The 21,765-nt window shown below is 45.7% G+C and overlaps 1 protein-coding gene across 3 annotated transcripts in view; it reads left to right on the plus strand.

Moving 5' to 3' along the window:
- JAK1 (Janus kinase 1) overlaps nucleotides 1–21,765 on the plus strand; it is a 256,351-nt gene that overhangs the window by 209,859 nt on the left and 24,727 nt on the right. For all 3 annotated transcript variants that reach the window (XM_027537017.1, XM_027537014.1, XM_027537015.1), the window contains 7 exons: nucleotides 3,836–3,989; nucleotides 7,304–7,467; nucleotides 9,310–9,652; nucleotides 11,384–11,569; nucleotides 15,621–15,778; nucleotides 17,634–17,757; nucleotides 19,956–20,142. In XM_027537017.1, coding sequence (XP_027392818.1) covers nucleotides 3,836–3,989; nucleotides 7,304–7,467; nucleotides 9,310–9,652; nucleotides 11,384–11,569; nucleotides 15,621–15,778; nucleotides 17,634–17,757; nucleotides 19,956–20,142 — 1,316 coding nt within the window. The remainder of the gene's footprint in view (nucleotides 1–3,835; nucleotides 3,990–7,303; nucleotides 7,468–9,309; nucleotides 9,653–11,383; nucleotides 11,570–15,620; nucleotides 15,779–17,633; nucleotides 17,758–19,955; nucleotides 20,143–21,765) is intronic.

Raw genomic sequence — 21,765 nt, forward strand, 5'->3', positions numbered from 1 at the left:
TAGTGATTAAGTAGGTGTTGATTTTTTTTTTTTCCTTGAAACATTTCCATTGTTACACTTATTATATGTTTTTCTTGAAGTATAGTGAATTTGTAATTTGTTTCATATGTATAGCGTAATGATTCGATCTATTTTTTAAAAGATTTACTTATTTTACTTTCTGGTTGTGGTGGGTCTGTGTTGCTGCATGCAGGCTTTCCCTAGCGGTGAGTGGGGGGCTACTCTTTGTTGTGGTGTGCGGGCTTCACGCTGCAGTGGCTGCTCTTATTGTACAGTGCTGGCTCTAGTCACTCGGGCTTCAGTAGTTGCGGCCTGAGCCCTCAGTAGTTGAGGCTCCTGGGCTCTTAGAGCAAAGGCCCAATACTTGTGGCTCACAGGCTTAGTTGCTCCATGGCATGTAGAATCTTCCAGATCAGGGATTGAACTGGTGTCCCTTGCATTGCAAGGTGGAGTCTTAACCATTGGACCACTGGGGAAGCCCTGCGATTCAGTATTTTTTATTTAATTTTATTTAAAGTTATTACAAAATAATGGCTATATTGCCCTGTGCCACATAATATATCCTTGTTACTTATGGAAGATGTTGATTTTGGCAGTCACTAATCTAAAGGTTTTTTTCATTTTAGTGTCTTGTTAAATAGAGAGCTATCAGTCTCTAACTATAGGCAATTTCCAGAGAGCCAGCCTTGTTTTAGGCTCCCTTCAGCCTTTCTGTAGTGAAGACGTTGTACGTTGCCTTATCTTGTTGAACATCTTACCAAAAGGATTCCAAGGCAAGGCTGGTCTCACAGCACTCAAAGACGGCAACCTTGGAAAATGTCCTCGTTCAGTCCCAAGGTGGTATGCTGGGTGCGTGGCTCTTTATCATAGAAACTCAGCGGGGATGTGGGAAATCCATAGTTCCTACTGGTTCAGGGAAAATCTGTCATCAATTCTGCTGTTTCAGACAGCTTCCTCTACCCTTGACATCCCTTTACCTCATTATCCCAAGTAATCTTCCATGCGTGCTGCATGCTAAGTCTCTTCAAAGAGTCATGTCCGACTCTTTGCTACCCCATGGACTGGGGCCCACGAGGCTCCACATGAGAATACTGGAGTTGGTTGCCATATCCTCTTCCAGGGATCTTCCCGACACAGGAATCGAACCCTCATCTCTTAATGTCTCCTGCATTGGCAGGCAGGTTCTTTACCACTGGCGCCACCTGGGGAGCCCAGAAGTGGAAATGTTAGTTGTTCAGTTGTGTCTAACTCTTTGCAACCCCGTGGACTATAGCCTGCTAGGATCCTCGGTCCATGGGAGTTTGCAGGCAAGAATACTAGAGTGGGTTGCCATTTCCTTTTCCAGGGGATCTTCCCAACCCAGGGATTACACCCGCATGTCCTGCACTGGCAGGTGGATTCTTTCCCACTGCACCACCTGGGAATCGTATCTCTTTGTGAGAGGCCTGCTTTGAGCCTTTGTGTATGGAGAGCTTGGCACATAAATAGCACTTGGAAGCTCTAAGTTACTGTCTTCATCATCCTATTTAGACCTCTCACCTGTCTCCTCCCAGGCAGGACCACCCAGAACTTATAGTAGATCATTAGCTTGTTCTATGAATGATGAGAATGCTCCATTTTGGATTTCCCTCAGTGGTCCGAGGAGTCCGCCACGGCCTTGTCCCTCTTTTTCTGTCCCAGCTTCAGATTTCCTGCTTAGCCGCTGGGGCTGGTTCACCTCTTACTGTCTGTCTGCCCAGGGCAGCCAGTCCTAGAGGAGTCCTCCTGGCCTGTGCTCTGTTCTGCCCTTGAAGAGCAGGCTTCTCAGCCTGGGGGCAGCATGGATGCCAGCTTCTTGGGCAGCTGAGAGCTACAGGCTTCTACTTTCACGTGGGAGGGTATAGATGGGGACAGTCTTGTAGCTGCAGTTATGCTGCATGTGGACTCTGTAGATATATGGCTTTTTTCTGCCTGAGAGAGAGATGCCAAAGGCCACAGTCAAGTTATTAGTCACTTCGGTAAGTTACATAAAAGACGGGTTATAGAGAATCACTGGAAAGTTGTAAAATGTTGATTTTACCTTTAAAGTAACTTCTTACCCATCCTTCCCATTTTAATGACTACTTCTTGAATTAGGTCATTCATTTGCTGTTCATACATCCAACAAGCGTGTATTAAGCACCTGTTCTGTGCCAGGCGCTGTGGATTTAGTGATGAGCAGGACGGCTGAGGCCTCTGCCCCACGAAGCTCACGGCGTTGCCCAGGTGGTTGCCGCGGGAACCTGTTGTCTCTCGGCCTCTCTCGTTTCAGTCCATCTTCCAGGCAGATCCTGCCTCTCGTTGGTTTGGCTCACGGTCTTGCCTCTGCCTTCTGTGCCTGGTCTAGACTCCATAGCCTGCCTGGTGTTTGTTTAGTCTAGTCCCAACGCCCTTCCCAACCCTTTACCCTTCCCTGCCACTGCCCCAGCAGTGGGGGCAGCTTCTCCCTCCTTGGTCCTCCATTGAATCTTACTCGAGACTCTCATGTTTAAGAAAAACTTAGCTATGAGGCACAGTGCCTAGGGTTCACAGTGTTGTTAGGTCCCCACAGAAGTGTTTTAATTTCATTTAAGTTAAGAAAAAAAGAAATCCAACCTGGATTATATTCAACTTTATACCACCACAGTTGTTATATTTATATTTACCTGTAATATTTTTGTTATGGAGGAAAGGAAAGCTGTGTGAGGTCCATGGAAGTCACCGTGTAGCCCTGTCTGTGAGATGTGCCCTCTGGTCTGCTGCTTTGACATTACTGTTGAATTTGCCTGATTGCCTCTAGACAGGGGATTCACAGCAGGCAGGGGCTGTGCCTGAGAACCGCTGGCCTTCCAGAGCCTGGCCAGGTCCTGCATGCCCCACATTCTGCCAGGATAGCTCTCTGACAGGTGCATGGGTTCAATGGCAACTCCTTTTGAGGAGTAGATTTTATTTGTTCCTTCCTCATGCTATCATGGTTTATCCTCAGCACATGGGCATGTCAAGGGAGAGAGACCCAGGGACCTGCTGAGTCTGTAACTTAAAGCTGTCCTGGATCAGTTTGGCTTACTCACCTTCATACCTTCCAGAATCCCTGGTGTTTCTGTTATAGGTGGCAGAGAAAAGAAGTAGTGGAGAAAACATGCTCTTGATCTTAGGTCACCTACTCTCTTGGAACCTCAGTTTTCCTCCTCTATAAAATGGAAGTGGTGAAACATAACTTGTACAATTACTGTAACCATTAAGTAGCATATATAAAGTGTTCATTAGGTCAGGGTACTGCAGCTGATGCTTGAAATAGTGTGCATGTATTTCTTCTGTTTTAAAACTTTGTTCATTGTAAGATAAAGTATCAGTAACAGCAATCTGAAAAATAGGAAACACTGCTATATTAACTGTATGTCTTAACTGTGTGATGAAGCTAGATTTCAGAAATATTAAACTGAATGAAATAGGTCTTGGGTTCAAGGTAGGCTGGCATCATAAAGGTGGAGCAAGTGGCTGGGCCAACTTCTAGTTCTAGTCAGCAGTGTTTTCCTGTTTAGGAAGACATAGTGGAAAGTCAGAGGTGCTATCTCCGTGATCTTAAGGAAGTCACCTTATCTCCTTGAGTCATAGGCGAGGTTCCAGCAGGATGCTCTTCACAGAGTGCAGTAAGAATGAAAGAAAAGGACCTTATAAACAGTGAAGTGCTTACCCAGATGAAAGGTCTGTCTGTTTGCTTACTTCTCAGGGAAGTTTAGCCTGCGGCACTGATCACCCTGGGTAGAACCAGGACTCCCCTCCCATGCATGCCAGGGTCCTCTTTCCCATGATTAACCGTCATCTTCCTGCCTTTCAGGTTCTATTTCACCAACTGGCATGGGACCAACGACAATGAACAATCAGTATGGCGACATTCTCCAAAGAAGCAGAAAAACGGCTATGAGAAAAAAAAAGTTCCAGATGCAACACCTCTCCTTGACGCCAGCTCGCTGGAGTATCTGTTTGCTCAGGTAAGACGTTTGGGCCCAGGGAAGCCTGGAGTTCGTGGAGTGGGTAAGACATGGCAGGGGTCAGATTCCCTGGTGCAGCCGACCGTGGTGGCCGCTTAGATGCTTTATGACCTGTTCCGTGGGTCGTTCTCGCCAGCCTGGACTTGCTCCCGGTGAGGGGAAGAGAAGGCAGTTCAGCATCCAGTGGGGGCTGGTTATCCACTTGTGGGCCTTTCCCCATCCCTTGTTCCCCCAACCCCATTCAATTCCTCTCTGTGGTGCCTCTGCACCGAGAGCAGAGGGGAGCTCTAAGTGAGGGATGGTGTCATTGAGCAGGGTTGGTCATGAAGGTGCTTCTCAGCAGTCACAGAGGGCAAGGAGGTGGCTGCTCTGAGTCATAGCGGTGGTGAGTGGAATGGTTAGACACTAGAGAAAAGCCAGAAAGTGAAGTTCAAGTCACCCGAATTATATTAACTTGAGATAACTAGCATTTTTATTTGTGTGCTTCCTGATTTTATCATTGGAGAAGGCAATGGCACCCCACTCCAGTACTCTTGCCTGGAAAATCCCATGGACGGAGGAGCCTGGTAGGCTGCAGATATGTACCATGCACTCGTAGTATCTGAAAATATCTTATTCGGAGTGTCTGTGTACTTCTTGCTAAGCTGCTGCAGATACTGTGGTGAGCAAGACAGACATGGTCTCTGCAAGCCCCAGATATTTAATTGAATTGGACAAACAAAACAAGCAGATAAAATGATACATAGATAATACACAAGGAATTGTGAAAAGTTCTATGAACGAAAAAGCTTTTGTTGTAAGGAATGTGGGGAGGGAGGTTTGAATGGGGAGAGCTAATTTAAATAGTATAATCAGAGGTCTCTCCAAAGAGGTGGCATTTGTACTGAACTTTGAAGAATAAAAAAGTGTCTGCATTTCTCAGGGAGCAGTAGGGAAAGTATTTCTTTGGAGAGGAGCAAAGTTTTTCAAAGGCAGCACTGTTGACACTTGGGGCTGGATGATTCTCTGCTGTAAGGCGCTGGGCACTGTGGAATATTTACGTGCACCCCTGGCCTCCCTGCTCCTTGGGTGCCAAGTAGCATCATCGTTGTGGCAGTAGAGTTGGAGGGAAATGGATGGATCTGCGATTAATTTTGGAGGTGGACTTGATGTGACTTGCTGTGAAGTTGGATGTGAAAGGTTGAGGGTGGAAGCATCGAAGATGATTTTGAGATTTGTATTTTGGGCAGTGTCTGACAGATAATGGAGTGATTCCCTGCATAGGAAAGAGTGGATGCAGCAGGTTGGAAAAGGGGGGATGGAAACAAGGAGCCCTCTTTCAGAGATACCTGTGAGATATGCAAGTGGAGATTCCTGGTAGGAAGTTGAGTATGATACTGGAATCCAGAGGAAAAGCCAGCCTTCATTTAACTAGTCATTGTTTCTAAACGTTTTTGGTTTTTTGTCCCCCTGTTACACTATCACTGTTACAAAACAGCCTCAAATATATTTCTGAATATGTGTTCTCCTTATTATTTCCTTAGGATGTAGTGTTTCACATTTGGGTTTTGTGTCACAGTCGTCATCTATACAGCTTTAGTTATTGATTGCACTTTCCATAACATATCTGAGGAGTGGCCTCAGAGACTGCAGAGAAGTGAAACAGCACAGCCCTGGGCAGATACTGTGTGGAAAAAGTAAAGTGAACCGGCGATTTTCACATTGGCCTTTTTGAATCCAGCCTCCCAGTTTTACACATATTCATGTCCGAGATTGATTCTTTTACTTTTTTGGAAGAAAAAGTGTAAAGAAAGAGTGCCCCATACTTCAGGAGTGAGTATGAGATTAGAATCTGACATTTCAGAGCTTCGGGAATGAATTACTTGAGGTAGTTGTACAGTGATGTTTACAGAAAATCACAGCCAGATGAAACAGTTTCGAATTTTGTTCTCTTTCACACACACTGCTGACAGAGATGATTGTTGTTGGTCCTAAGTAATTTATAGAAGCAGTCAGTGTCCTATTCTCACTGACAGAAACCAGCAGTCCTGCCTTGAAAAAAGGAGAACGGCAGCGGTGAGAACCCTTCATCCAAAACCCATTAAAGTTGCTTCAGGGAAAGCGAGTGTCTTCCTGATGTAGGACCACCACCCCAGACTTCATGTCTGCCTCTTTCCAAGCTGGAGAAAGGCTAACAGTCCCTTCCTGAGAGCTTGGTCCACTTGCAGTCGGTGAGAAGAGACCGAGTGTGACTGTGGCTCCGTGTTGCAGAGCCGCAGCCCTGTAGTCACATCTGGTCTGATACCCATTGCCCTCCACCCCTCACCACACGCACACACTCATGAGGTCCCCAGCGCCCACAGGGCTATGTCTTTATACTTGTCTTTGGTTTTGGTAACTACTTGAGGTTATGTATTTCCATTTGTTCTTCTTTCTTTTCTGGAGTCTCCATGAGATCAGGGATGTGGTTTGGTCTGCTGCTAGCACCTTGAATAGCTGGCCCATAATTAGTTCTTGTTAGTCAATAATTACCAACTGAGTGAGTGATGTTATTTAACCTTTTGGTGCCTTAGATTCCTCATCTGTTAGGCAGAGTTGGTGGTGGTAGCATCCCCCTCATAGGGCTGTTGTAAAGATTAAATGAAATAGTGAATGAGGAACCTCGCACAGTGCCTAGCACTCAGGGCAGGGCTTAATAAAGGGGACTGAGCAGTGATGTTATTGTCATTACTCTGTACAAGACAGGTACATATTGGCCGCTGCTTTTTAGTTTTCATTTTTGTTTTCTGAAGCCCTCATGGACTCTTGGAATGTGTGGCATACCTCCATGAGTGAGGGGTTGTATTTTGAGGATGCGTTTCACTATTAGAAACTTTAACAGCAGATGTTGAAAAAACTCACATGTGGTCATAACCCAGTGTAGAATCTGGATTCCTTCTCCTTTCTGTAAATCTACATCAGGAGGGAGGTGGGTGCTCAGTTCATTGTGGAGCTAACAAATGATCAAACCCCAGCCAGCTGTCACCTCCCATGCCCTGGTGCAGTCCAAGCCTAGTACATGCTACTTTTTACCATCACTTCCATGGGAAGCCCTGTGGAGGGGCTTCATGACTTTTAAAGGAATGAATTAACCTGGGGAAAACATTTCCCAAGCCCTTTCATACCCAACTGTTGAGAAAGAGGTGCCAGGGAAACTAAATCTCATTAGTCTCATTGCTGTACTGCATTTTGGGTGGCACTTCCCTGTGTGGGGAACCTTCCTCCTAAGATCAGAAATGTGGGTGGATGCTTAAAACTTAAGTGGTGATTCATTTCTTCTCATCTCTGTTCCAAAGGGACAGTATGATTTGGTCAAATGCCTGGCTCCCATTCGAGACCCCAAGACGGAGCAGGATGGGCACGACATTGAGAATGAGTGTCTTGGGATGGCCGTGCTGGCCATCTCCCACTATGCCATGATGAAGAAGATGCAATTGCCAGAACTCCCCAAGGACATCAGGTAAACCTTCCTGCTGGCTGAAAAACTGATTGTGGGGATGGTGTTATTTTTATACATTCTCATACACCTCAGTGGTTGGCTGACTACTGCCTTCTGCAGAGCCAGCTTTTTTTAAGAATATTTATAATAAAAGGTAGTACAATTATCATTGTGTCCTGAATTGGAATGTTGGCTGACGACCTCAGAAATGTGTACTAGGGTGAAAGTTCTGGGCTGGGTCGCCAGTCAAATGAGTGGCCCACATGCCCTCCCCCTTGCTCTCTGCCCATGCTGGGCATTGGCATCTGTCCCTGCACTTTTTCCTTTTGTGCTGGATCTGTCCTAAAATCCTTCTTGATGTAGCTCTAATGCAGCTGCTATCATTTCCAGCCTGTACTGGTTCACTGGAGAGCTGTTAATTCCAATGTGAAGCACGATCAACTGTTACCTTAAGAAAATTATATTTACTTAAAAATTATCATTTGCAAGCAAGTCCTTCTGAAGGAATATTCAATCTGTATAACTTCCACCTATCTATGAAATACTAATATAATTTTTATTTTATTTTTTTGGCCACCCACCCATCATGGGGGAAATCTTAGTTCTCCAGCCAGGGTCAAACTGATGCTCTCTGCAGTGTAAACACAGTCTTAACCATTGGACCACCAGGGAAGTCTGGAAATATACTTTTTAAATCAATGCACTATTATGTCTGTCCCAAGACAGTCACTTTAAGAGGGGATTATTTCTAGCAGTGTTATTTGTGATAGGTGGCATGCGCCTTCTCGTAAGGCTACATCTTGTGTCTCCCTGCCCTTGCCCAGAGTCTGGAGCAGATCACAAGGTGCTCCTCAGAAATGCAGGGACTGGTGAGACACATGCTGCGCTGTTTTCTCCTGTTTCTGTGGCGCTTGCTCTGGGGATCTCTGTATTTTTGCATGAGGCTAAAGTTAAAAATAGCTCTCCTCTGACCTTCCCCTCCGTTACATTAATCTAAAAAAGAAGTTACAGTATTTGTTGGGGACAAATTTCAAGCTCCACAGTTTTCCGCTGTTGTGAAACTATCAGTGCGGCAGGGATTCCCCTGTGCTGGGTGCTTTCTCAGGCTGAGTCTCCCCACTTGTTTTACCGCCAGCAGACTTGCTCTCTTTTTTCTCGGGTGTTCGTACCCCTCTTAAAGCTGGGTCTTGTTCTCACAGTGTATCCATTTGCTGTGATTCTTAGTCATAGATACTCTCTCATTAGCACCTGGATGGTTAACTAATCTTTCACTTTATCTGTTGATCCATTTAATGTATCTGGGACATTTGCACACAGCAAACACTAGGTCTTTTGTATTTGATTAGCTTTTATGTGTTTTTCCTATTTCTTATAAAGGCAACCTGTGATCTTTATAGAAAAACTGTCAAATAGATGTGCAAGTAGAACGTGTGAAGCATCTGCCATCACTCTTGACACCTTCCAGGTGGCTTTCTAACCGCTGAGGTTCTGGCTGAACCTTAGCAACAGTGTGTTCATGTGAACGCAGTGTACGTGGGAAGGAACAGTGACGTTAGCAAACAAAAACACAAAGCTGCCATTTTGCTGCCTGCTTTTGTGACCCAGAAAATCTGATGATTCCTGTAGGAATTTCCATTTCAGTAAAATCTATGGAACAGGTACTTGTCTCTCTTCTTTCAGTCCCTGTTCACCTCCATCTCCCTATGATTGTCATCCTGAGTTTTACTCCAAGACCTCTGGGAGTAGAACCTTTCTCATTTGGCAACACAGAGAAGGAAGGGTTACAGGCTTACGTTTGTTTCTGAGCTATTCTGCTAACCTATACATAAAAAAGAGATTTTTTTCTTTCAAACTTTCTTTTAGCTACAAGCGATATATTCCAGAAACATTGAATAAGTCCATCAGACAGAGGAACCTTCTCACCAGGATGCGGATAAATAATGTTTTCAAGGATTTTCTAAAGGAGTTTAACAACAAGACCATTTGTGACAGCAGCGTGTCCACGCACGACCTGAAGGTGAAATACCTGGCTACCTTGGAAACTTTGACAAAACATTATGGTGCTGAAATATTTGAGACTTCCATGCTACTGATTTCATCAGAAAATGAGATGAATCGGTTCCATCCAAATGATAGTGGAAATGTTCTCTGCTATGAAGTGATGGTGACTGGAAATCTTGGAATCCAGTGGAGACAGAAACCACATGTAAGTGCCGACAGGGGCTGGTTAGAACATCCTGTGTCACGTGGTGTGTTCTGTGTATTCTGTTGGTATTATTTCTTTGCATGTTCATCACGCCTGTCAGCTGAGTTTGTTTCATGGGCTAGAGAGAGTGTATCATTCATCTTTTATTGTGTCCATGTAGCAGTAGATCTAAATAAATATTGAGTTCTGTAGGGAAATAGAGAAATGTAGCATATTGCAATATGTAATAATATAGTAATAGCAGACATTTACCAAGTGTTTACCATGTACCAAGTACTTTTCTAAGTAATTTTCATGGATTAACTCACTTATTCTTTAAATTTATGAGAGATACTACCATTTCCCCTACTTTATAGATGAACAGAAAGAGGTACAGACAAGCTAAGAAATTTGCCCAAGGTCGTAATTAACTAATAAGTGATTGTGCCAAGAATTGATTTTAGGTCTTTGGCTCCATGAAATAGGGTAATTTTTCTTGCAATTTGGAACTTCTTTTTGAAGTGTTTATTGAATGAGGCAATAGACCAGATTGGTTTAAAAGCATGGGTTTTAAAGCTAAATAGACCTGGTTCACATCCTAGCTCCACTGTTTATATTTACATGGCCTTGGGAGGGTTACTTCATATATAGTCACATATTCATTATTCATCTATAAAAAGGTAACACTTACTGTACTACCTTATAGTGTTGTTGAGAAAACTGTCATTTAGCATAGACTTATGTAATAATAAATGGTGTATAATAAATGCTCAATAAATAATTATAGCTGCTATCATCATTATTTGGGCTTCCCTGGTGGCTCAGACAGTAAAGCGTCTGCCTGCAATGTGGGAGACCCAGGTTCGATCCTTGGGTCGGAAAGATCCCCTGGAGAAGGAAATGGCAACCCACTCCACTACTCTTGCCTGGAAAATTCCATGGACAGAGGAGCCTTATAGGCTACAGTCCGTGGGGTCACAAAGAGTCGGACACGACTGAGCGGCTTCACTTCTTCTTCTACTACTATTGATGTAAAGGTGAAATTTACTTTCTACTCCTGTTTTATTCTCATGCTAAAATAATGCCAAACACTTAACAAGCACTTTCTGTGTAGTACGGGTACTATTATTAAGAACCTACCTTCTGCTCTAAGAACCCTGTGAATACATAAGATCTCTGTTTTATGGATGGGTAAATGCACGCTCAAAAAGATGACCTAACTAGTTAAATAACTGGCAGAGTCAGGATCTTATCCAGATCTCTAGTCTCCAAGACTCTGCTACACAAAATATGTAAGCTTGTACAGACACGTATGACTCCCCAAGTTATCCAAGCATGGGATTCATACCTGCCCTTGAAAATTCCAACTTGATTATGGCTGTCTAGTCAAGATAGTCAGTGGTAGATTCTAAAAGGAGAAAGCCCATGCTCAGCTGGGGGGACCTGATTGTAGATGTACGTCTAGCGGGCAGTTATTTCCGTTCCTGAATTTGCTTGTACATTACAGATTATGTTAAGAGTTTAGTCAGTGTGTCCTTTAAGGTCTTTTCCAGGGGTAGGGTCCTAAGAATCCCTGGTGGGACCTGAATAAGCCCATGGGTGCTGGCTCTCCCAGTTCCTCCATCAGTCCAGGCACTCTGGCTTTCTCTTGCTTGGCTGCAAGGCCCTATGTTCTTTTGCCAGGAGAAAATGAGAAATGCCAGGAGAAAATGAGAAAGCTGGCTTCACCCTGTCGCTTATGCATTTTATCAGATTGTTCCTGTTGAAAAGGAAAAAAACAAACTGAAACGGAAAAAACTGGAAAATAAACACAAGAAGGATGAGGAAAAAAACAAAATCCGAGAAGAGTGGAACAATTTTTCTTACTTCCCTGAGATCACTCACATTGTAATCAAGGAGTCTGTGGTCAGCATTAATAAGCAGGACAACAAAAAAATGGTAAGTTTCCTCCAGAAGTGATTCGGCCGGGGTTTGGTGCTGGGAGGGGACTTTGCTGAGGACAGTTATGCAGCACGTGCTCTTCAAGGTTCCTGTCCCCAAGAGAAAATCTTGTAATCATCTTATTTAAGCCAGAAAGTCCCTGTTGCTGACATTGACATTATCAGTGTCTGTGTTTAAGTTACCTGAGTGCGTTCTAGTGCCTTTCTTTGTTCTTCAAATGAAAACAGGATTTGTTATCTTCCCAAAGATATTTCAGTATCAATATTCAGTTCACAAAAATTAGTGGATTTGAAAAAAAATTTGGTGAGTGAGGGTTAGCATTTTCTCCCAAGGGCTCCTGCACGGCCCCCCTGCTGAGTTGGGTGGGTCACCTGGGATGAGGTCGGTGGGAAGCCCCGCTTTGCACTTGAGTGGACTGTTGGGCCGGTGGCTGTGGCCACAGTGACAGTCCTCGTCATGGTGTCAGGCACACCCAAGTGACTCTCGGACAGAGGAAGGAGTATTCAACTTCACTTCCTCTTTTCTGGTATCACTTGAGGACATGATCTAGACAGGCAGGCCAGTTTGGCAGGGGAAGTGGGAGCCCAGCCAAAACAAACATGTTTGTGTCAGGGAAGTCACGGCCGACTGCTCGTGGAAAGGACAGGATGGTGAGACACAGTGCTCCGTGCAGTAGAGGTGGTCACCTAGGGAAGTACCGTGTTTTGCCTGAAATTGGCAGATTTTACTGTGTCAAAATCCTAACACTCAGTGCTGGGAAAGAATCTGGTGATGCAGTTTAGGACAAGTGGTCATCCTTTTCTATGTAGAGTAATTAGTCTTTTGGATATACCTTTTGGGAAAGCAGTTTGATTTGTTATGTTTAGTCGCTTAGTCGCCTCCAGCTCTTCGCAACCCCGTGGACTGCAGCATGTCATGCTTCTCTGTTCTTTACTGTCTCCCAGGGTTTGCTCAGACTCATGTCCATTGAGTCGGTGCCATCCAGGCATCTCATCAGCCTTCTCCTCCTGCCCTCAGTCTTCTCCCAGCATCAGGGTCTTTTCCAGTGAGTCAGCTCTTCTCATCAGGTAGCCAAAGTTTTGGAGCTTCAGCATCAGTCCTTCCAGTGAATATCCAGGGTTGATTTCCTTTAGGATTGACTAGTTTGATCTCCTCGCTGTCCAAGATAACATGTATTAAAAGGCTTGAAAATATCTACATATCCCTCCATTCAGGAAATGAGGATCTGTCTTTCAGAAACAGTGAGATGCAGGCAGTGGGCGATGAGTGAGAATGTTTATCCCAGCAGCAGTTACTGTGTCAAAAATGCTGAAACTAACCTGCACATATGATTATAGGAAAACGAGAAAATAAAATACAACTCATCTGAGAAGTAGAATATTAGGTAAACTGCTGAATTTTTAAAAATCTGGAAGAATGCTTCATAAATGGAAAAAAGCAGAATATGAAACTTAATGGAACCAATTTTGTTTTAAAAAGTTTAAAGCATGCACATGCTGTTAGGAAAATAATCAAATATTAACAACTATTTGTTTATGATGGTATTATGAGTGATTTTAACTTTTAATTCTCCCTATCCTCCCTTTTTTCAAAATAAAGATACATTGATTGCCTAAGAAAACTGTAGTAAAAATGTGATGGAAGACATAGAAGAGCCCAGATAGATGTTAGTGGAAACATGGAAAATGGCAAGAGGGAGAAAACAGAAATAAATGCTATTTATTCAGCATATTTGGAGAAGAAAATGGCAACCCACTCCAGTATTATTGCCTGGAGAATCCTGTGGACAGAGGGGCCTGGTGGGCTGCTGTCCGTAGGGTTGCACAAAGTCAGACATGACTGAAGTGACTTAGCAGTAGCATCAGCAGCATTCAGCATGTTATAGACATAAAGTCATATTGTCAGGATTTCAGCTGCACTTCCAGTGGGCAGTCTGAGACTTCAGGAGAGCTGTAGAAACTTGCACAGGGTCAGCTCCAGCCTGTACTGATTTGGGCTCCAAGGTGTCCTCTCCCTCGCGGACTCCGTAGTGAGGGAGAGCTTGGCACATCTGTGGTCTGGCTGTTCCAACATGGGCAAACCCTGGAGACATGGCCGAGAAGAAGGAACAGCAGCCAGTGGGTGCAGGCTTTGAGAGCCTTCCCTGTCCTGTCCTAGCTGACAGTCAAGGGCAGCACCCAGATGGCGCGCCTGTCGTCTAGGCCAGGGCTCACCCTGGCCACCCGGGCCCACCCAGGCTGGCGGCTCTGTGCCAAGCTGCAGTGCTTGTGGGGCTGGGGGAGGCGAGAAAAAACCCTTACTTGATCTCCTCGTTACTTTTTCTTTTACAAATACGAGGCCTGCTATGCGCCAGGTACTTCCTGTTGTAAAGACTTTGCAAATACGAACTCTTTTCATTCTCTTATTGACTGTATGAAGTGGGTATTTTATTATTCCCAGTTTACGAAGGAGGAATCTGAGGCACAAAAAAGCTAAATAACAGCCAAGGTCATACAACTGTGACATTAAATCATTTGAAATTGCTGATATTTGATAATTTTTGACAAAAAATGATGATTACATATGCTTAAATATACATAGAAACACTGAGGTTTGAACCCAGATAAACTGGCTCCTGAAGCTGGTGGGTTAACCCTGTGTAATGCTTTTTCTCATTTATCTCATCCCCCATCCCTTCCCAGCCATGGGATTTCCAAGCTGTATTTTGGTTGCCGCTTTCAGGAAAGCATGATGCGACCATGTTATCAGATCACATCTTGATTTATCTCTTCTGTCTGCATCTTCTTGACATCTCCCCTTTGTATTCAGACTTCTGCTTTCAGAGAACTTAGACACTTACATGGTTTCATTTGTATGGAGTTGGGTGAAGGGCTACCCAAGCCAGACTGTCTTGCCTTTGCTCTTTGGGGCTCTGCAGGGAGATGCTGGGTCACACCTTACAGGAAGCCCACTTAGCACAGAGCCTCCTTCCTGATCACGATCCCTATGGTAGTCCTGCCCTCTCTTGGCCTCCTTGGCTCACAGCCCCAAAGCAGCTTTCCTTTGGCATCATAGCTAACTCTCATTATAAGCCCTTTACCTCCATTCTGCTGGTTGCTTATATCCCTCTGCCCGCACCCGTTCATCGGTCTCGTCTCTGCTTTTCTCTGCCACCAGCCTTTTCTTTCTCCATTGTTATGGAAAGAGTGTTATACTCCAGTGTCGTTTTGCCCTTCTCTTAAGGCTCCAGTGTGTGTTAATGTTAGTATTTTTGTGAGCCAAAGCTCTAAATCACGGCTTTATATACCTTCCTTCATCAGATGTTCCTGGTTGACCCCACAGTTCCAACTCAAATAAACGCTCATCTCTGCTCAGGGTTATAGGATTAAGACAAAAACCTCACCTGTCTTTACCTCGGAGCATTTTTCTTCCTTCCATGAAAACTCCCTCCCTCCTCCTCTTCTCTCTTGCCTTTGCCTCTCCCGCTGTGAGTAATACTGGGCCTCCTCCAGACCCTCAGAGTTCCCTAATCTCACAACCTCATCATTGTGTCCGGGACCGTTCCTGAATTAAAATCCAGAGTTTCACCTTCTGAGCCAGCTCTGGATGGGATAAAGCACCTGTGCCTCTTTCTTTTTCTATAAGCAGGAATAATGTGTAGTGCCAGGACCAGGGTACCACCTGCACACTCTCTGTTCTTCCCGCCTCCACTCTTTTATGTTGTTGCCACCTTGAATCAGCCTTCCTCTTCCATCTGGTCCCAGGGGCAGCTTCTCCATGGTCTCATGTCTCCCACACAGCTGCCTGTCCCCTGCTCCCCCTATATACACTATTCTTCATCCAAAAAAAGGTTTGAGGTAATAGATAAAAGAGTGTGGTGAACAGTCAGAATCGTTTATAAATGCAAGGGTGCAGTTACTGTCAACAGAAGGAGCTTCCCTGCGGGGTCATGCATCCTCCATTATGTTGAACATGAATATCTTCTCACTGTGTACCTGCCCAGAGAGTCAGCTGCTGCTTGAGATGGCAGGCGTGTGATGTAACCATGGGCATTTCTGCTCTCTTGCAGGAACTGAAGCTCTCTTCCCACGAGGAGGCCTTGTCCTTCGTGTCCCTGGTCGATGGCTACTTCCGGCTCACGGCAGACGCCCATCACTACCTCTGCACTGACGTGGCTCCCCCATTGATCGTCCACAACATACAGAATGGCTGTCATGGTCCAATCTGGTTGGTTCGATAACTTTTCCAGTTATCTTTGGTGTGAAAAGAACAAAGAGATGAAGGGGAGGGTGGCCTTCTCAGGCATGGGTGTCATCAAGCATTAGGCTGAGCACTTCCTTGGTGCCCTTGACTGTCCCTGCCATCCTGGCCAGGCCTTCCCGTCACCTCTTCTCCGTTATGTGGGTGTCCTCACAGTTGAACCCCTCACCTCTCCATAGCTGACCCAGAAGCGCTATACATCCTAACTCCTTGCTGTGCTAAACGCTCTGGGTGATGCGAGAAAGATAGCGCATAGATCTCCTCAGCAGATGGTGTAGTGAGAAACAGAATCCCGAGTGGGCTTGTCCTCCGGTGCCAGATGCACAGTGAGGGTGACCAAGCCTCAGTGCTGGAAGGGCTTTGCTGGGTGTCTCGTCCCACCTGTATCTCAGACACCTCTGGTGATGGCGCCCCTAGTGCTTCACAAGGCAGCGAGAAGCTTGGAGCTCTGCAGACTTGCTCACCCTTCTGATGGGGAGTTGAGGTCTGCCTCCTTGTAGGTTCTGTCTACTCATCTGAGTTCTGCAGTTTGGAATGGTAGGAATTCAACTTCCTTTTATCCATGACCGTCCTTCAGGAAAAGGAACACAGCTGCTAGGTTTCTTCTGAGTCTCTTCCAGACCACAGTGTATCTGTGGAAGCACCTCTTCAGCCACCTTTCGCACGAAGCGGTCCCCACCTTCTTCCCGATCCTGGGTGCCTTGTGGACCGGCAGTTTGTCAGTGGTGTGGTCCCAGCATGGAGAGGCTCTCACACACACAGAATTGCAGAGCAAGGGCTGAGCTTTATAATAAAGCATGGCCCTCAGATATCTAACTATAGTTAAGCGTCAGGGCTGTGGCACCTGCTTCTCCCCTTAGATTGGAAAGCCCTCCCTCCCGAGTCCATACACCCACCACTTCCTTTAGGGTCACTCACATGTCACCTTATTGGTGAAGTCTTCCCTGACCACCTTATATAAAATAATGACACCTCTTCCCCCTCTGTACCCGACCCTCCCTGACTCCTTCAGTCTGCTTTATTTGTTTTCAGTGGCGTTTATTGCCTCCTGCCACGTTCAGTTTATGTACTTTGATTCTGTCTGCCTGCGCTTATCACCCGATGACTTGGAGCCCTTGGTGCCCTTCTAACACAGACTGACCACACAGACAGCCTCAGTGAGCAGAACTCACTGCATGTAGTAACCTCACGTGTGGATTTATTGAGCAGCTGTTTGTTCACTGCATCCTGTGTGCGAGACTCTTCTGTCCTGGGGACACAGGAGTGTCGGACAGGCATGTTTTCTACTCACAGCCTTTCAGTTCTCGTTGATTTCTTTATTCAGTATTTATTTCTCAGTTATTCATTTATCTATTGATAAGTGATATGATAAGCTGCTATGAGCCAGGCATGCTCTGGTTATTGTGGATACAGCAATGAACAGGACAGCCCCAAATTCCTGCTATCCCGAGGCTCACGTTCCAGTTGTGCAGCCTGGGATGGTGGTGGAGGGACCCCTACCACAGCATCGAGGCAGCTCCACGTCCCAGCCTTGGGGGAGCTCTTCTGGCCAGAGTGGAGACGGTGTGTGTGGGGAAGTCGGGGATGGGTGGGCTCAGGGCCTGGGGCAGTGGGCTGAGCCCCCTTCTTGACCTTGGAGACCTGGTCTGTTTTGAGGCTTCTCAGCACCTCAGCCTGCCTCACATCTTACACAGGAGAGGATAGGACCCAGGCCAGGTAATACGAGGGGACAGCAGGCTTGAGGCCTCTGAGGGCGTGGGTGTCCGTGGGGCTTGGCGTGCTTCTGTTTGGTGTGAGCTCCCTCTCTGCCTCTCTCTCCTAGCACGGAGTATGCCATCAATAAGCTGCGGCAGGAGGGGAGCGAGGAGGGGATGTACGTGCTGCGGTGGAGCTGCACCGACTTTGACAACATCCTCATGACCGTCACCTGCTTCGAAAAGTCTGAGGTCAGCTTGGGGGCTAGCTCGGGCCGCGCGCAGCCCACCCAGGAACTTGCGTGGTGAGGGGCGGGAGTCAGAGGCCTGGGCCCCTGAGGAGCCCCCGCAGTTCTGACGCAGGCCGCCTGCTCTCCCAACGGAGCCCACTTGCAGGCAGTCGACCCTTTGGTCCTCAAGACCCTTTGTTTCTTCCTTCAGGGGACCCACAGCAGGGTTCTCTGTGCTCTGGAAGGTGGAATGTGGCCAGAAAACGAGCTCACACAAAGCACCCAGGGGCTTAAAGTGGTTTATTTTATACTCGGCTCTATCACAGACCCGAGCTCCGTCTGTCTGTGGCCTTCACTGGTACAAACCAGCACCAGTAAGACCTATTGGAAACCTGACCTAACACAGTTTTCCCCAGATGGAAGCTGCAGGCATTTTACCAAATTGCTGTCCTGCATTTTAACAAGATTTCTGTTAATGACTCAGGTGTGGTTGGAAGCTGGGAATGATGTGAGAGAAATCCTAATATTTTGGCTCAGGTAGAAGCTGAATTCCTGACTTGGCCTCACTAAACCACAGTGCTTTGTGATTCATGTAATTTTTTAAAAAATACAAGGAATGGACTACTTTAAAAGAGAGAGTTTTACAGAATTAGTCCAGATAAATACACTGGTGTTGACTGGGTTCACCATGAGCTGTGAGAACTGAGGTGGGGGAGGGGCCAGCAAGGTGAGAGTCAGCGTATGTGTTACTGCAGGCCTCGGACATGGGAGGAAGAGTACAGGACAATCCCTGGGGCTGGACTCAGTCAGGAGTGGGGGAGGAAGTGGTGGAAGGAACCCAGTGCTGCCAGAGTCCTGGGCGAAGTCTCGAGGGGCTGCTGCTCGCCTGGGGTGCTCCTGGATGCTGCGGCCTTGGGGCTGACACAGGTGCAGTGGCTCAACACCTGGCAGGCCTGTTGCCTTGGCAGTATTCCTTTCTTCTGCATTCAGTCAGTCTCTGGAGGAAGTTTTATGTTTTTACCAGGGATGGGAGCATGAGACGGCCCAGCCACCTTTGCAGGTGGAATTGACCTGGGCTGTACCGAGAATGTCAGTGATTCAGTCCCATTTTCAGGTTACCTGGGGAAATCTGGAATCAGAGATGGGGTCACTTCTACTGTTTGCTTCAGCTCAGCTGACATTGTGCTGAGCACTTTATCTGTATATTCTCATTTAAGCCTTACTATAGCCCTGTAAGATAGGTTGCATTATCCCGTTGCACAGATGAAGAAACTGAGGCATCAAGATGTTAAAGATCTTGTCTTAGTTTACACCATAAGCAGATCTTTCTGGCCCTCATTCGAACCACTCAAATAGTGTTCTTTGTACAAAAGTTCTCATGAAGGAAAGCTTCTGCTGTACTTCCTCTCTGGGGCACCATGCAACCCGGAAACGAGACCAGACAACTGTCTCCCACGTCCCCACAGGTTCTTAGAAGAGCTCAGTTTGAGGGAGTCCTGGATACATTTTGCTGTAGTACTTATTTCATATGTAATAATATTTGCTAACCTCTACTGAGTACTTGCTGTGCTATGCTTAGTCGTGTCTGACTCTCTGCGATCCCATAGACTGTAGCCAGCCATGCTCCTTTTGTCCATGGGGATTCTCCAGGCAAGAATACTTGAGTCAATTGCCATGCCCGCCTCCAGAGGATCTTCCCAACCCAGGTCTCCCACATTGAAGGTGGATTCTTTACCTCTGAGCCACCAGGAAAGCCCCTATAAAGTGCTTACTTTTTTACATGCACCTTGCCATATAACCGTAGCCACAGTACTGAGGTCGGTGTTTTCATGGAGTTCATTTTAAGTGCCAAAGTGAAGTGATACTCTTGTGGAAATCATTGCTGTGTGAGACTGTTTCCCTGGTGTTATTAATAACTCCCATTTGTCAGCACCTTCTCCTGATCTCCCTTATTACATATTATTTCTAATATTATTATTATTAGATAATATTATATATTATTAGATAATATTTACCTTTATTAGATATTATTTAATTTACATGTAATAAGCTTTTCATTTCTAAATAACTTTAGATTTACAGAAACGTTACGGAGATAGTATGGAGCTTCTGTTTGCCCTCCACCTGGCTTCTCCTATTGTTAACATCATACATACCCAGGAGAGGTTTGCCTGACCCCTTTTAAAACAAATTCTTTCTGATCATTTTCCTAAATGGCAGGTGCTGGGTATCCAGAAACAGTTCAAGAACTTTCAGATTGAGGTGCAAAAGGGCCGCTACAGCCTGCATGGCTCGGACCGCAGCTTCCCGAGCCTTGGGGACCTCATGAGCCACCTAAAGAAGCAGATCCTGCGCACGGACAACATCAGCTTCGTGCTGAAGCGCTGCTGCCAGCCCAAGCCCCGAGGTCAGTGCCTCCGAGCCAGAGGCGGGCTGCACCCCTTGCCACGCTCCGAGCCCAGGCCAACCGAAAGGCACTGGGCGCGTTGAGGAAAGTGGTTCTTGCGCCACAACTTCTGGGTGTTTTTCATTGGGTTTTGTTACACGTCTGTCCCTGGTTCACATCCTATTCCTCGGGCGTCAGCATTTTCTGTAGAAAAGACATACACCTTTTCTCAGTGTCTCAGTTAAGCTGCAGAAAGAGGCATGTTTAGGATTAGTAAGCAAGAATTTTTTTTTTTCCTTTTGATAAAATGTCCTGAGAGTTCCCCTATCAGTGGTTTATATGTCAGTCTGAGAAATGGTCCTGGCACATCTTCTGTGGGCCAAGGATTATGTTAGAGGCAGAGAAATGCACACGACGCAGTCCCTATGCCCCAAGGGATTCCAGCCTAATACAAAAAAATGTTACAGATAAATGAGGCCACTGCAGCATATGATCATCAGCATAATACAAACACACATATTAAGCCCTGGGGTTGCAGAGGAGAGGACGGTCAAGATCCCTGAGTCACATGGTGTGGATAGCTACACAGAGGAGGTGCATCTTGAGCCAAGTGTGGATAGTGAACAGTGCTGCCAGTTAGCTAAGGGAATTCCCAGCATGCGTGTGCAGGGCAAAGCAGAAAGCAGATGTAGACACTGCAGAAAAGCAGTAGAGGGCTAAAGTGTTCGTGACATTGTACAGGAGACAGGGATCAAGACCATCCCCAAGAAAAAGAAATCCAAAAAGCAAAATGGCTGTCTGAGGAGGACTTACAAATAGCTGTGAAAAGAAGAGAAACAAAGAGCAAAGGAGAAAAGGAAAGATATACCCATTTGAATGCAGAGTTCCAAAGAAGTGAGGAGAGATAAGAAAGCCTTTCTCAGTGATCAGTGCAAAGAAATAGAGGAAAACAATAGAATGGAAAAGACTGGAGATCTGTTCAAGAAAATTAGAGATACCAAGGGAACATTTCATGCAAAGATGGGCTCGATAAAGGACAGAAATGGTATGGACCTAACAGAAGCAAAAGATATTAAGAAGAGGTGGCAAGAATATGCAGAATAACTGTACAAAAAAGATCTTCACGACCGAGTTAATCATGATGGTGTGATCACTCACCTAGAGCCAGACATCCTGGAATGTGAAGTCAAGTGGGCCTTAGGAAGCATCACTACGAACAAAGCTAGTGGAGATGATAGAATCCCAGTTGAGCTATTTCAAATCCTGAAAGATGATGCTGTGAAAGTGCTGCACTCAATTTGCCAGCAAATTTGGAAAACTCAGCAGTGGCCACAGGACTGGAAAAGGTCAGTTTTCATTCCAATTCCAAAGAAAGGCAATGCCAAAGAATGTTCAAACTACCGCACAATTGTACTCATTTCACATGCTAGTAAAGTAATGCTCAAAATTCTCCAAGCCAGGCTTCAGCAATATGTGAACCATGAATTTTCAGGTGTTCAAGATAGATTTAGAAAAGATAGAGGAACCAGAGATCAAATTGCCAACATCTGCTGGATCATTGAAAAAGCAAGAGAGTTCCAAAAAAACATCTATTTCTGCTTTATTGACTATGTCAAAGCCTTTGACTGTATGGATCACAATAAA

Source organism: Bos indicus x Bos taurus, chromosome 3, assembly GCF_003369695.1.
Source record: "Bos indicus x Bos taurus breed Angus x Brahman F1 hybrid chromosome 3, Bos_hybrid_MaternalHap_v2.0, whole genome shotgun sequence".
Lineage (NCBI taxonomy): Eukaryota > Metazoa > Chordata > Mammalia > Artiodactyla > Bovidae > Bos > Bos indicus x Bos taurus.